This window comes from Gavialis gangeticus, unplaced genomic scaffold (assembly GCF_001723915.1).
Source record: "Gavialis gangeticus isolate Ggan-Ray unplaced genomic scaffold, GavGan_comp1, whole genome shotgun sequence".
Lineage (NCBI taxonomy): Eukaryota > Metazoa > Chordata > Crocodylia > Gavialidae > Gavialis > Gavialis gangeticus.
Genome location: NW_017729022.1, coordinates 94,014,104 through 94,027,931, shown reverse-complemented (window position 1 = coordinate 94,027,931; position 13,828 = coordinate 94,014,104). Strand labels below are relative to the sequence as shown.

Here is a 13,828-nt window from a genome sequence, read left to right as displayed (position 1 = left end):
CGGCACCTCCCTCCTGCCCCCTTCCCCGCTGAGCTACGGGGGCCGGGCTGGGCCACACTTAAGAGAGCGCGGCTTCTGATTGGCTAGGAAAGGGGCTACTGAGCTCAGCTGTCGGCTGCAGAGGGGTGAGTAGCCGGGCGGGAATTGTATGCCTCCGGGGGGTGACGCGCGCAGGGGTCTCTCAGGGGCGGGGCCAGGCTCGCTGCTCACCCAAGTGTCAGGTCGCCTTCTTAACGTGATATGAGCCCACTTTGTGCTGTGGGGGGATATGTCACCTTCGTCCGCCCCTCTTCCCCCCGCGTGTAAATCCGGCCTCCACTTGTGAGTGGAATGATACCTGTATCTATGCACGTGTGTGTGTGTGTGTGTGTATGTGGGAGGCATGGCCGGGCTGTGTGTGACACCCCTCCCCACATATAGGGTGCAAATCTACCTTCCTTTCTATTGGACTTCAGAATATGGGGTGTGGGTGTAATGTCTGTGCCTCCCATTATTTACACCCCCAACCCCCATTATTTATGCACACGTGCACACACATACACTCACTTACTTTAGTTAGTCTATAAGGTGCAAATCTACCCTGCTTTCTACTTGACTTCAGACTATGTCTATTGAGCACGTCTTGCCCAGTATTTTAAAAGAAAGGGAAGCATTTCCATTGATTTCTGCAGCAGATGACTCAGGACCCTTAGTTTGGAAGTCTGGAAAACCTTATTCTTAGATACCATCTCTGTACCCCCTTCCTTTTCAAAATCTTAATGTGTCTGTGTGTGTCTATATGTAGAGAGAGAGAGACAGAGAGAGAGATTCCAGTCTTCTCTTCTCCCTTCTCTCTCTCTCTCTTTGGTTAGTGTATAAGATACAAATCTATCCTGCCTTATACTTTAGACTAACATGGTTAACTACATCTCTCAGGCACATCTTGCCCACTATTTAAAAGAAAAGGAAAGATTTCCATTGACTTCTGTGGGAGACGACTCAGGACCCACATTGCTTGAACCCTTAGCATGGAAGTCTGGCAAACCATATGCTTGGAAGTCTGTCCCCGGTCTCCTTATGAATTCGTTTGCATGTTAGTGTCAGTTTCTTCCTGCCTAGCAGATATATTATGCCCTCTGGTTGGACATGTTTATGCTGATAAGGTCAGATGAGTTAATACAAAGCAAGGTGTTCAGTGTTTAGCAAATGCAGAGTGCAAATAATGTGGTGAAATACTTTCTATGTAACTTCATGAGAAGCCTCTAAAAAGTTCACAAGTAATGATTTTTCATAATTCCTCAGAAATTAGGGAGGGACTTCTGATTTAAAGTCTAGGCCATCTTCTTGCCAGAGTAGGACAGGTCCATGCAATATATTTAGAAAACGCTTTGTTCTTCTAACTTTAGGTGTAACAATTTTTGGCATTCCCTTCATTTCTGTTGGAATCTTCTCCTAATCTTTTCCCATGCTTAAAAAAAAGTATAGCTGTATAAAGGTTATTAATAAAATACACCTTTTTGTTTTTCAGATACAGTCCCTTCCTTAGACAATATTCATTATTTAAGAATTATTTTTTTCCATCTTTTAAGATGACAGCTCTTCCAGGTAAGCTATAATTAAAATAGTAGAAACTTTGCTTCACTAGAATTGAGCTGACCTCTTCATGTTTGTGAGAATGTTATTATCATTGCAGGTTAACTGCGTTAATTGAGTTCAAGCAGAAGATGGATTTGCAAGGTCTATTATAACTTTTACAACCTGTTTGGAGGAAAAGCATCACTTTGTGCGTGTCACTACTGTACTGTGTGGTGCTGCCATGAAAATATGCCCTGCTTTGTTCTGCTTCTGCATGTGCTTTCTGGCATGTCCCTAGGTCTACTCTCAGCCAGGAGAACAGAAATTTGATGGGCTCTTATCATATTACATATGCAAAACAGGACTTTTTGGGGGCAAGTTTTCACAGTGGCACTCTTTGGCACCATCCAACACTGTAGGCATATTTTTTCATTTCTTTAGGTATCTACAAGGGCAGTCCAGAGTGGGTGCAGCAGTACGGTCATACTCAGATCCTAGACAGACAAGGTTCTTTGGGTAGATGTGATATGTTTTATTAGGCCAACTAAATAGTTGGAGAAAATTGTTCTTTGCATGCTTTCAGGCACAAACACCCTTCTTTAGGCATAGGGAGAGTTTGTTGCAGGGTGGATTTGATTTAAATCATGATTTAAATTGCTGGTCAGGAAGACTTGATTTATTCATTTTCTACAGAAAGTGCATTCTTGTTTGATATTCATTTAACTTTATTCATTTAACTTCTAGAAACTTTGCACTTTTAGAGGAAGGTAAGAGCTTGACTTTGTTCACAAATTTGCAGAGAGACAAGAGGGCCGAAGGGTAGGTAATTGGGTCTTCTTCCTCATCTCCATATATTGCTGTTAACAAGGATGTTATCTTTGAATCCAGAGTTTGAGAACTGAAACTAAGCATCACAGAGATGTTTAATGGGATCTTCTAGTCTGAGCACTGAGTCCCATTGGGTTTGAGTGGTTTTCTTCAATCTTTACTAATCTCTGGAAACCCCATAAGATTGGGCCCTTAATATAGTCCATGGCCTGTTGTGGCCTATTTATAAAACTTTTCTAAAAGGTTACATGAATAGATTGTCTCAAATACTATATAATTAGAAGTTATAATCCCTACTCCATGATGTTATCTTTGAGCTTTAACATATTTTAAATTAAAACTATATAGGTTTTTTTTGAAAGCATCTTAACAAAAAGAAATATGATAAATAAAAAGATCTGATTTAAATAAAATCTGCTTTTTTTAATTTAAAAAAAAAATCATTGATTTTTATCCACCCTGGTTTGTTGTCTCCAGAGACAAGATCCTTGTTCACAGCAGTATATGGAGATGAGAGATAATGGACCTGATTACCCACCCATCAGTCTATCTGCAAGTTTGTGTACACCTAATCAAGTCCTTACCTTTCTCTGAAAGTGCAACGTTTCAAGAAGTTAAATGAATAAAGGATATCAAACAAGAATGTACTTTTTGTGGAAAACAATGATTAAATTAAGGCTTTCTGACCAGTGATTTAAATCATGATTTAAATCAGTTTGACTTAAATCCACCCTGTTGCTATCTCTTGTCTATATGTCTGCCAGTCAATGGGTGCAAAATATCTGGCACCCTTTGAAGTTATCATTAGTAAAACATGAATGATGCAATATTATAGTTTTGATTTTTTTTTTTTTTTTTCCCTCTCTCCCTTCCTTCAGTGTTAGAGGAGGAGCTGGTTTCCATTGATGAAGAACTGCAGGTGCTAGAAATCCAGATTCAGGAACTATTGGAAAGACAACAGGAGCTTATTAATAAAAAGACGGTGTTAAAGAGAAAAATAAAACAGTTTTCAGATGATTCAGAAGCTGGGGGAAGTGAAACAAATGATTCTGCTAAGACTTGGGACAAACAAGGTTTACAAAATCAAATTCAGTTACTAATATCACCTTTATTCTGACTTGAAAGTATTGTAATTTTATGGAAGGAATGTACTGAGAATTACCTGTATCAACAAGAAAGTGAAAATGCGGTATTTCAGTCCACTGGTGTGTCGTAATTGTCCTGCTTCATGCTGGGGGGTAGCGTTATATTTTGGTTACCTTGATAGCCTTTTGTTTTTATTAATTTGGATTAAATTAATTGCGTCCTTGGATATTCTGAGTACTAATCTGGTAATAACTAGTTATCCTCAGTGTTATGTTATACTAGATTCAGAGATCTTGTTTAACTTCACCAGAAGAACTTTATTTTAATCTTGCTATCTTATTATGTGTAACACTAAAGTTTTGCCTGTTAACTTTGAGTTAAAGTACAGGGCCAAGAATTTTTTTAAGGAAGTTGTTCATGTCTCCTTACACAATGTAATACTCTCTGGCTACTAGTGTGGCTCTTTGCTAGTAAACTTTATTGTTGGAGACTAGCATCCTACGCTACAGTATGTATGTACATGAATAAATGTAGTAGCTAACCTTGATTCTGATCCAAGTCCATTTAAGTCAATGGAAAGACTCTGATTGACTTTAAATCATGATCCAAAGCCCTTTCATAAATGAATAATGTCATACATCCAGCACTTACATCTTCTCCATGCTGGATCCCAGATAGTAGAATTCCCGGTGGTTTTCTATTTTCTTATCTTTAGGGCCCTACCAAATTCACAGCAGAAGTGGGCTGTGCAGCAGCGCCTTAATATTGAAGGTTCCCCCCACTCTCCCCTTCCCCCACCCCTGTTGTTGATTGGCTGAGGGACTCTGGTGGCTCTGGTGCTTGTTGCTGACTGGCTGGGAGGCAAAAATAGCACCATATTTAAAACTGTTGTTTTCGTCTTCCTGCCAATCAGGAGCAAGCAGGGGGCCCTGCTGCCAGTTAGCAGGGGAGGAAATGCAGGGCAACCTGCAAGATTAAAGGAGCCACTGCACAGCCCACTTATGCCATGAATTTGGTAGGTCTCTACTTATTTTCCTACTAGTATGAAGAATTGCTGACCAGCCTCTTGTTCCAACTGAAATAGATGTGCTGAGTTTTTGTCCCATTATTTGCCACTTAAAATAGATCTGTTGTGCTTTTGTCAGCTGGAGGTTCCTGTTCAGCATGTTGGCAAAAATGTTTCCTGTGTATTTTTGGGGGAAAGGATTATGGAGACTTCTTGTGGAAATGCTGTTTATTTGAAACATTCTGTGAGCAATAGCCTGTTTCCATTTGCTAGCTAGGTTACTGGGATGTTTCTGCAAAGAGATGCAGGCTCACCTGCTGAATATCCTGGCGCATATTATGCCTCTCGCTTCACTACTTAATCTCACTGTAGTCATTCTGCTTGTATACAAGTAGCATCTTTTCTCCTCTAGTTTTCCTGAATATGGCTATGTCTTTTTGAGGAGCGTGAGTTTAAAATTGTCCTGAAAATTAACTAAAGTATCCTAACTATTCTAGCACTTGTCCTTGGAAGCAACTGCTGTCAGGCATAGTACGTTTCATGTTCCATATCAGTTGAATAGAATAGTTATCATTTAAAAGTCAGTATATTGAGGTCCTTGATGTACTCATGGATTTCCTTTTGAGGATTAATTCATATTGTCATTTATTATTATATTATTTTTCTCAACCTTTTCAGACTTGAGGCATCCCTCAGAAAATGTTAGTTCTTAGCTTTCACTCTATTTTTAACTACAGAAAAATAGCACAGTTTTTCTGTTGCAAAGAACTCTGACCACAGCAGGTCAGAATGTGTTTGGTGCTGTGGATTCCTGTGTGAAATCTCTGGGTTTGTCTTGTGAGCCATGCTTGCATACATAACAGTGCTGACATTGTTTGGCATCCTGTGGCATCCCTGAGAGGTTCTCAAGGCATGCTGGTTGAGAATCACTGTATAAGAGACCAAGCTTTGTGTTTAAATTTCAAATGGTCTGCAAAACAAATTCATACAAAGCATAACTTTGCACTCTGTCACTTAGTTTACACAGGCAAATCTTGTGGATGCCTTTTGAGCTTTAAAAAAATTTAGCTTAATATACCATTAAGACACTTTCAGAAAAAAGTCACTTCTACATTGTAGTTGTTTTTTTGTTTTATATTTTAAATGCCATTGCTTATGAAAGGATTTTCACTACTTTTTTTTCTCTTGTTTTTTTAACAGATTTTCCATGGTCTGAGGTGGTCACAGCTGCACTACAAAGGACCTTTAGACTCCAGAAATTTAGGTCTCTACAACTTGAAACAATAAATGTTACGATGGCAGGGAAGGATATATTTCTTGTCATGCCTACAGGTGGCGGAAAGAGTCTGTGCTACCAGTTGCCAGCAGTGTGTTCTGATGGTATGTGAGAATAAAGGTCATGTAAAAGTAAATGGATTTCAGGTTTTCATTTTGTAGTATTAATTGGAGAGAGAAAGTGCTACGTTCATAAATCTATTATAAATGTTATTCCATCTGCTGAAGAATTACCAGTGCAAGTGTCTGTGATTTGCACTTTAATTCTCTAATGCTAAGTATTTTCCTTTCTTAATGTTTTGGCTTCAGATCCTACAGAAACATATTTTATTGTTTAAAAACAATGTATTCTGTTGCAATTTTTCTTTTCCCTTAAATTCCGAAGAGACTATTGATTTTTAGATTTTTATAAATTCTTTTTTTCCCTTTTCTTAACAAAAGAAACAAATTATTGATTAGCATTTTTCAGTCCCAGGGTAAATTAGCCTGTTGCACAGTGACCTGTTTTGGGGGATTATTAGTTCTGATGATTGGTTTAGTGTCTCTTGCTGTTAAGAGGTTTAAATCCAGTTGTCAATGGATAAAGATGCATATCGCAAAATTCTCCATCATATATTTATATCCTCTTCAAAAAATTAAAATAGTAAACAGTGTCTGGTGAACTTCTAAGAGGATATGCACTAGGGCTGAATGCTAGGACTCTCAAAAATAGGGGTCTTTAAGTTCACCAAGGTACTTTAGCATTGATCTCTCTTTAAACATGGGGGCAGTTCTACTGGCTTCAATAGTACTAATTCCATTTAGGCATGTGCTTAGTGAATCAGGTCCTACATTTTTCAGGTCCACACTTAAGTGATCTCATTTTCCAAATGTCTAAGCACTGTTAAATTAAAAGGGATTCAGCATGTTGGAAAATCAGGTGACTTATTCAGGTGTTTAAATATTTACTTGGATACCTAACCACAGTTATCTGCTTTTGAAATTCTTTGTTTGTGCATATGAAGTTAATCGAGTCTTGCACTCTGGAGTGACTCCATTGAAACCCAGTGCACACTTTGGCTTTGTATTACACAGTTAATGCAGCAAATACTGGCCATCAAGAGCAAACACTTGACTGGAATGCTTTAAGCAGGAATGATTCTGCCTTTAGCAGGGGGTTGAACTCACTAGATGACCTCCTGAGGTGTCTTCCAGTTCTCTTTTTTTTGTTGGTCATATGTGTAATTCTTAAGAGCACCCCTGTTGGCTACCCAAACAAAGAAGCCTACAATTAAACAAATATGAAAGCTGAACTATTTGTAGGTAATCTCTCCAGAATAGAGTTAATGTGCATTGGTGTTACCATTTGGGGATGCTTGCATTGCTACTTTCTGTTCTTTACTTGCTCTTGAGGAAAAAGACTTCATTCTGTGACTCTTCAGTCCTGCAGTATTTGCAGTAAATGCACATGTGCATACAGGATTTTTGTTGCATTGTCCAAATTGAGAGAAATCTTATGAACTGAATATTTCAGATAAGAGAAAAGATTGTTTTTTTTTCACAGGTTTCACACTTGTGATCTGTCCTTTGATCTCACTCATGGAAGATCAACTAATGGTTTTACAGCAGCTGGGAATATCGGCATCTTCATTGAATGCTTCAAGTAGCAAGGTATGTTTAGCTGCCAGAATCTGTCGTCATTTTGCAACATTTTCAAAATTAAGTTCTTGCATCTTGTTTGCATTTTATATTATTCAGTGTCATTAAATGGATGATATAATTTTATTTGCTAGCATACCATTTCATAGTTGTCACACAAAGTATCAGTCGAGGAACAAAATCCATTTGCCAATGTTTCTATGATGCTAATAATAATATACTCCTGGTTTTTGGGAGGTTTTCATGTTTAGTTTTTTTCTTTTTTTTAAATCCTTGTATAGAATGAGCATAATGTTGTGGGGCTGAGCTAATGCCATAATGTTTTTGCAGGTATTAGGATATTTTTGTTACTAAATGATTTTTTTTTCCCTTTTAATCCAGAAATCAAACAAACGATACTGGGCAATATTATGTCACTTAATTTTCTTAGCAGTGCAGACTTTTTATAGCTGTAATTAAGTCATTTGCTTTAGAATATAAATCCACTGTCAAAAGGGCCAGGAAGATCTTTAATGATATTGCATTGTCCAATTGGTCAACATACATTTTGGGGTGGAGTTCTTCTAATTAATGCTTTCATGTGATGTGACAAATTGCACAAATATTTCAAGAACTGAAGTCCCTGAAAAGCCATTACAAAAGTTGACAGTTTTTATTTTGCATGTGAAATTACTTTATAGGCTACAGACATGTTTATCACATGGTATCTTGCACAACAACAAAGACACTTCACCATACAGTACAGAAAAATATTTCTAAAGTTCTGTGGCCTTAATGCTAATATTAAAGTCTGCTTGATAAGTGTATTCACTTATAGTGACCCATTGCAGAATTGTATGCAGTCTTGCCATTATGTCTCATTTGGTTCACTATGTATGCGTTCAGCTAAAATATGGTTGACAACCTGTTGATCCTAAAATGAAGCAATGTTATATTTGCTAACATCCTATTCCTAATCACAGTCCTAACGATCTAGATCACTATTTTTTTTAACAGGAACATGTGAAGTGGGTTCATGCTGAAATGTTAGATAAGAACTCCAAGCTCAAACTCATTTACGTGACTCCAGAGAAAATTGCAAAAAGTAAAATGTTTATGTCGAAATTAGAGAAAGCTTATCAAGCAGGAAGACTTGCTCGTATTGCTGTGGATGAGGTTCATTGTTGTAGTCAGTGGGGACATGACTTCAGACCTGGTATGTTCATTCAGAACTGTATAAGCAGTTAGATAATGATGGAAGAATAAGGCTGGGAGTGAGGCAAAGTGGTTTCATGTATTGGACATGCATTTAATTATCAAGGCACAGAAAATACTTGTGTGCAGTTCAGAGATTTTAAAATTCCTTTCGTATGATTCAAAAGTGGTTTATATCTTTAATGAAGATCTAGGTCCAGGCAAGTCAGGGACACTTGCATTGGCAATCTTTCAGTGGATTGATATCACTGACAGTTGAAAGGAGAAACTGCAGTGGGCCTCTCTAATATATAAGTGCTACCTATGGAAAATTACAGTCTATATATCATTTTGTCACCAGTTGGTGAACTTGAAATGGAATATTTTATTTTCAGACTTTAAGTGTTCATGGTCCTTATTATTTTTGTATTAGAGCTGACAAATATTAGCCACATCATGAAATGTAGAATGAACTTGGACCTTTTTAAATATAATTTACAGGAAGAAAAATTACACTGTTGTGGTCTCATGTTTTGTTTGGTGTACATAATTAGTACATCAGATGTTATTTCTCATTCTGTTAAAGAAAACTTACAGTTTAATGTAAAGATAATTAGAGTCCTCAGTTTACTAGGGTTTTGCAGAATATTTTTAAATTTATTATTTTAAAAAATAAACTTCCATTAAAGGTTGTCTTACGAATACAATGGACAGAGCTAATTTTGTATATGTATGCTGCTCTATATATTTTTTTGTTAACAAGGGCAATTGGTTGCTAGCAATTATATTTAAACAGATCAAAATATAATTGACGTAGATTTTAATTAATTTGTTAGTTTTGTTTTCTAATTCTCTTAACTAAAGTACATTTAAGTATATGGTATCGTCTGAAATTTGAATGCTTTTGTAAATATGTTACAAGAACAGTCCTGTCACTCTGTCAGTACTGTACAGTCTGCTGAGCACCTTGTTTGGAATTGTAAATGAGTTTTGTTACTAGTGATTAGCTTGCAGATTTGATGTAGTAGTACACAACTGTCATCTCTTCAGATTGAAACTGATTGTATACAAAACCAATATTTTCCCCTTATTTTCTTATGTAGATTACAAATCACTTGGTATCTTAAAACGGCAATTTCCAAAAGCTCCATTAATTGGATTGACAGCAACTGCAACAAGTCATGTTTTAAAGGATGCCCAGAAAATTTTGTGTGTTCAGAAATGCATTACATTTACTGCATCTTTCAACCGGCCTAATCTTTTCTATGAAGTAAGTTTTTGTGTTTTGTTTGTTTGTTTGTTTTTTTGTTTTTTCTTCTCATTTTGTGGAGTAGAGGCCCCTGGCATGGATCAGGACATGGCTATACTCGGTGTTACAGAAACGCAAAGCAGTATATTTCATTTTCTAAGTGAGGGGGTTTTTTTGTGTGTTCGTTTGTTTTAAATAGTCTGAGGAAAGCGTTTCACAGTCACCAAAGTTAGTTGTTATGGTTTTCAGTAAGAGGGTGACTCCCTACTGTTCATGCAGCCTTTGAAAATCATCTTTTCCCATGGCCTGGTTTTATTTCCAGGGTAGTGTTCTAGTAAGTATTTAGTCTTTATTGAAAGATAACCATTGATTAGCTATAATTTTTTATTAGATGGCTCTAATTTTTATTAGAGAGCTTTACTAAGTTAAGTCTTTGGCAGTTCATTTCTTTTAATTTTTTTCAATATTAATTTCTGACTGGGGAAATTAAAAAAAAATGGAAAAAACATAGAAGTGGGATGTAAGGACACAGGAAAGAGATGAGGAGTTTGGCTTAGAAACATCTTAATCAATTGCATGTAGTCAGGTTTTATGGCTATAATGTCTGCTCTTAATCAAATTACAATATTTCCTTTTCTGATACTGTTCTTGGTCTGTTTTATTTTGTGTTTTAAATCATCAGACTGACATGAAATGTACCTTACCCATGTCTGTACAGAGTAGAAGATGTTATGACCATGTGCATGTATTTGTTCCTAGCTATGCTATAGTCCAGTGTTTCTCAACCTTTTTGGACTCGAGGCTCTCTGTATCAGATTCAAGGCATACTGCCATGACTTTCATGAGTTGAATAGCACCCACTTTCAAAAACCAGTTTATATATTACAGTGCTTACCTCCTTGCAGAGACGCTGGGCAGTGGAGGTGGGGGATTGACCAGGCAAGGACCTACCTGGGCCTGTACTTATCTGCTTCTTTCTCTCTTGATACCTTGTGGCACACCCCAAGGTGCCTGGCTGGGAATTGGTGCTATAGTCTAAGTATTACAAATCATAGCACAACACAAACTCCTTTAGATTTCCCAAGTATGTAACTCTTTAGCTGGTTCAATACTGAATATTGGCAATTTCAGAGAAAGCCCATTGAATCCAACTAAAAAGTAATTGGAATACATAAATACCTTGGTGCAAGATAAATTGATCTTAGTCGAAGAGCAGAGGAACTGAGTTTTGCTGTTCTAAGTGTTGTATGATAAGAGGACTACGTGGGAAACTGGGTGAATTGCTCTCGAACACCTTTGCAATTTATCAGTAATATATGTATTCTTTTTATTTTTTTTATTTTTTTAGGTTCGGCAAAAGCCTTCAAATGCTGAGGACTTCATGGAAGAGATTGTTAGGATCATCCATGGAAGATACAAAGGGCTCTCAGGTAATCAATATAAAAACAGTGCTATCTTTTTCATGTAAGGTAAGTGATAATTGTGCAAGACGTTATCCTTTTCAAGCAGGCTTCCGTTTTATGGTATTGCTCCAATATATTAGCAGAATTGAGGACAGCTGCTTAACTTTTTAATAAAGATCCCTTCTATTAACTAGCAATTTTTATGGTTAATTTTGTACTGTTTTTTAAATTTTTACTAAATTAGATATCAACATCTTCATGTCCCTTGCTGTTAGTCTGTCTTGTCTTTAATTACATGATCAAAACTATTTTCCCTGCAGGATCCCTACTTTGTTCAGCATACAGGATGAGCTGCTTTGGCATTGGATTTGTGTTGTGAATGAGAGTTTGTGTGGGGCTCCCTGTTTTACTTGTTGTGCAAGTGGTATTGTATGTAGTAAATGAAGCAGGGATTGCAGGAAGAGAAAAGACTTGTCAGGGTGGTAAAAATTAATTTTTCAGGACAACAGTATATCCTTACTTTTGGAACAGATTTTCTGTGCAGGTTGGGCAAGTCACCCTTTCACAGGTGGGACCAAATTATGTATTGCTCACCTTGTGGGTCCCAATCATATTTTCCCTTCCTTAACCTCCCCAGTCCTTTCAAAATTTCTTCTCCCAACATACTACTTCCCCTGCCTCCTGGTCTGGCTTGTGATTTCTTGCATATGAATCAAATGTGCTTTTTGGGTATTAGTAACAGTCATTAAGTGTAAGCTCTTCACTGTCCATTTCAGTACCTGTTCCCAGTCCCAGCTAGAGCAGTAATTACAGGGTAAGATTGGCTTCGTCGCTTGAGCTCAGGGCTAGAACACTCTTTGAATGATGGTGAAAGAGCTGAAAGATGGTGAACCGCTGTTTGATGATGGTGAAAGAGCAAACTAGTCGCACATGGTTACTGTGAGGGTCTGTAGGGAGGACGCACACACACACGTGTCAACACTAGGAGCCAAGAGGGTTAAGCATGTGTAGCAGAGATAGAAGCTCCAACTGGGAGCTGAAAACTAATGGAAATTGAAATGTTAAGACATAGCAAGTGAAAAATAACTACTCCGTTGTAAAATGGTGATGGTAATAGGTCTGAGAGTACTTCAAACTCAGTTTTGCTTGTAGAGTTCTTTAACCCCAGTACAGATTGGTCAATAGCTTTAAAAAAAACAAACAAACCCGAAAACTAATTTAAAATCTCTGTTTATTTCCAAGGGTAAGCATTCTCTCCCTTGATCATTATGTTGCTAATTTGTACTCATGTTCTTTGTCTATTCTACAGTCTAAAATTAGAATTGATATGGAGATTGAATTATTTTCTCTGCACTTGAGAGAATCTTTTAAATGGCTGATGTTAAGGTGGCACAAGAAAAAAATATTTTTTTGCACAGATGAGATGTCGTATGTTATTTTCAAGGCTACTAAACCCTGCATCTTGCATACAAACAGAATTTGCATTTTATTATATATGGTAAACATTTTTTTTTAAAATGTCCTTATGTTTTTTGTGTGTGTGCAGGAATTATCTACTGCTTCTCCCAGAAGGACTCAGAGCAGGTCACCTTTAGCTTGCAGAAGTTGGGAATTAAGGCAGGAGCTTACCATGCAAATATGGATGCTAAGGATAAGACCTCAATTCACAGGCAATGGGCAGCCAATAAAATCCAGGTCATGTATACAATTTTCCACTGAGGTTAATCTGACTTCAGTGGGTGTATCTGCATGAGACATTTACTGTTAAACTGACTGATTAACTGCAGTAAAGTCTCAGTATCTACACATGTGACACTATTAGGCCGCAATAAACTAATAAGCACTGCTGTAGGATAGTACTTGTAAACAGAAGTATTATACTGCAGTGGTGTTATTTACTGCACCACAACAAACGTGTAGATGCTGACAGTGTTGCCTGCTGGCTAGTCCTACACTGGAGCACCCTTGTGTCCCAGCCAATCCCCCTGAAGCACATTGAGCTGGGTTGGAGCAGCCCTGGGTTGACAGGCTGACCCCCTCTGTCCCTGGATCCTCTGCCAGCCGCGGCTGCTCTGACCAGCTCAACATGCTGTGGTCCCAAGTGCATGTTCAAACGTGGTGCCTGCGAGCAATAAATTCAGGCCCAAACTGTGCTGGCATTTATTGTTTTGAATTGTTGGCACATGTAAACACGCCCACTGAGTAAGACCAGCATCCTGATAGCTTATTACTGTTATTTCAGGTGGTAGTGGCAACCGTTGCATTTGGTATGGGAATCGATAAATCTGATGTGAGGTTTGTAATTCACCATTCAATGAGCAAATCTATGGAAAACTACTATCAAGAGAGTGGGCGTGCAGGTATTGTGAAAACGTCATGTGCTGGCAAAGAGCACAGTTGTATCTTGTAGTTGCAATAGGTTGATTCAGGCATTGTGCTTTGGAACCAGTTCTCATTTACACCAAAGCTGCTTCATACCACTATAGCATTGTAAAGTGGCTTTAAAGTGAGTGTAAATTTATATTTGCAGTGAGGTCCTCTTGCACTACAGAATGGTGGAAAGCAGCCTTAATGTAAATAAGCATGTGGTCCTTCTGAGTTTTAACTTTTTGTTTT

General features: G+C 37.7%; 1 protein-coding gene across 4 annotated transcripts in view; it reads left to right on the top strand.

The window, feature by feature from the left end:
- The first annotated feature begins 19 nt into the window (after window positions 1-19).
- RECQL (RecQ like helicase) overlaps window positions 20-13,828 on the top strand; it is a 51,868-nt gene continuing 38,059 nt past the window's right edge. For 2 of the 4 annotated variants that reach the window (XM_019515627.1, XM_019515628.1), the window contains exons 1-10: window positions 166-321; window positions 1,508-1,584; window positions 3,261-3,455; window positions 5,675-5,854; window positions 7,293-7,399; window positions 8,384-8,582; window positions 9,664-9,830; window positions 11,158-11,239; window positions 12,759-12,907; window positions 13,455-13,572. In XM_019515627.1, the coding sequence (XP_019371172.1) occupies window positions 269-321; window positions 1,508-1,584; window positions 3,261-3,455; window positions 5,675-5,854; window positions 7,293-7,399; window positions 8,384-8,582; window positions 9,664-9,830; window positions 11,158-11,239; window positions 12,759-12,907; window positions 13,455-13,572 (1,327 nt within the window). In that variant the 5' untranslated portion in view covers window positions 166-268. Of the gene's footprint in view, window positions 126-165; window positions 322-1,507; window positions 1,585-3,260; window positions 3,456-5,674; window positions 5,855-7,292; window positions 7,400-8,383; window positions 8,583-9,663; window positions 9,831-11,157; window positions 11,240-12,758; window positions 12,908-13,454; window positions 13,573-13,828 lie in introns of those variants that run through there. The other 2 variants (XM_019515626.1, XM_019515625.1) reach the window with 2 other exon arrangements.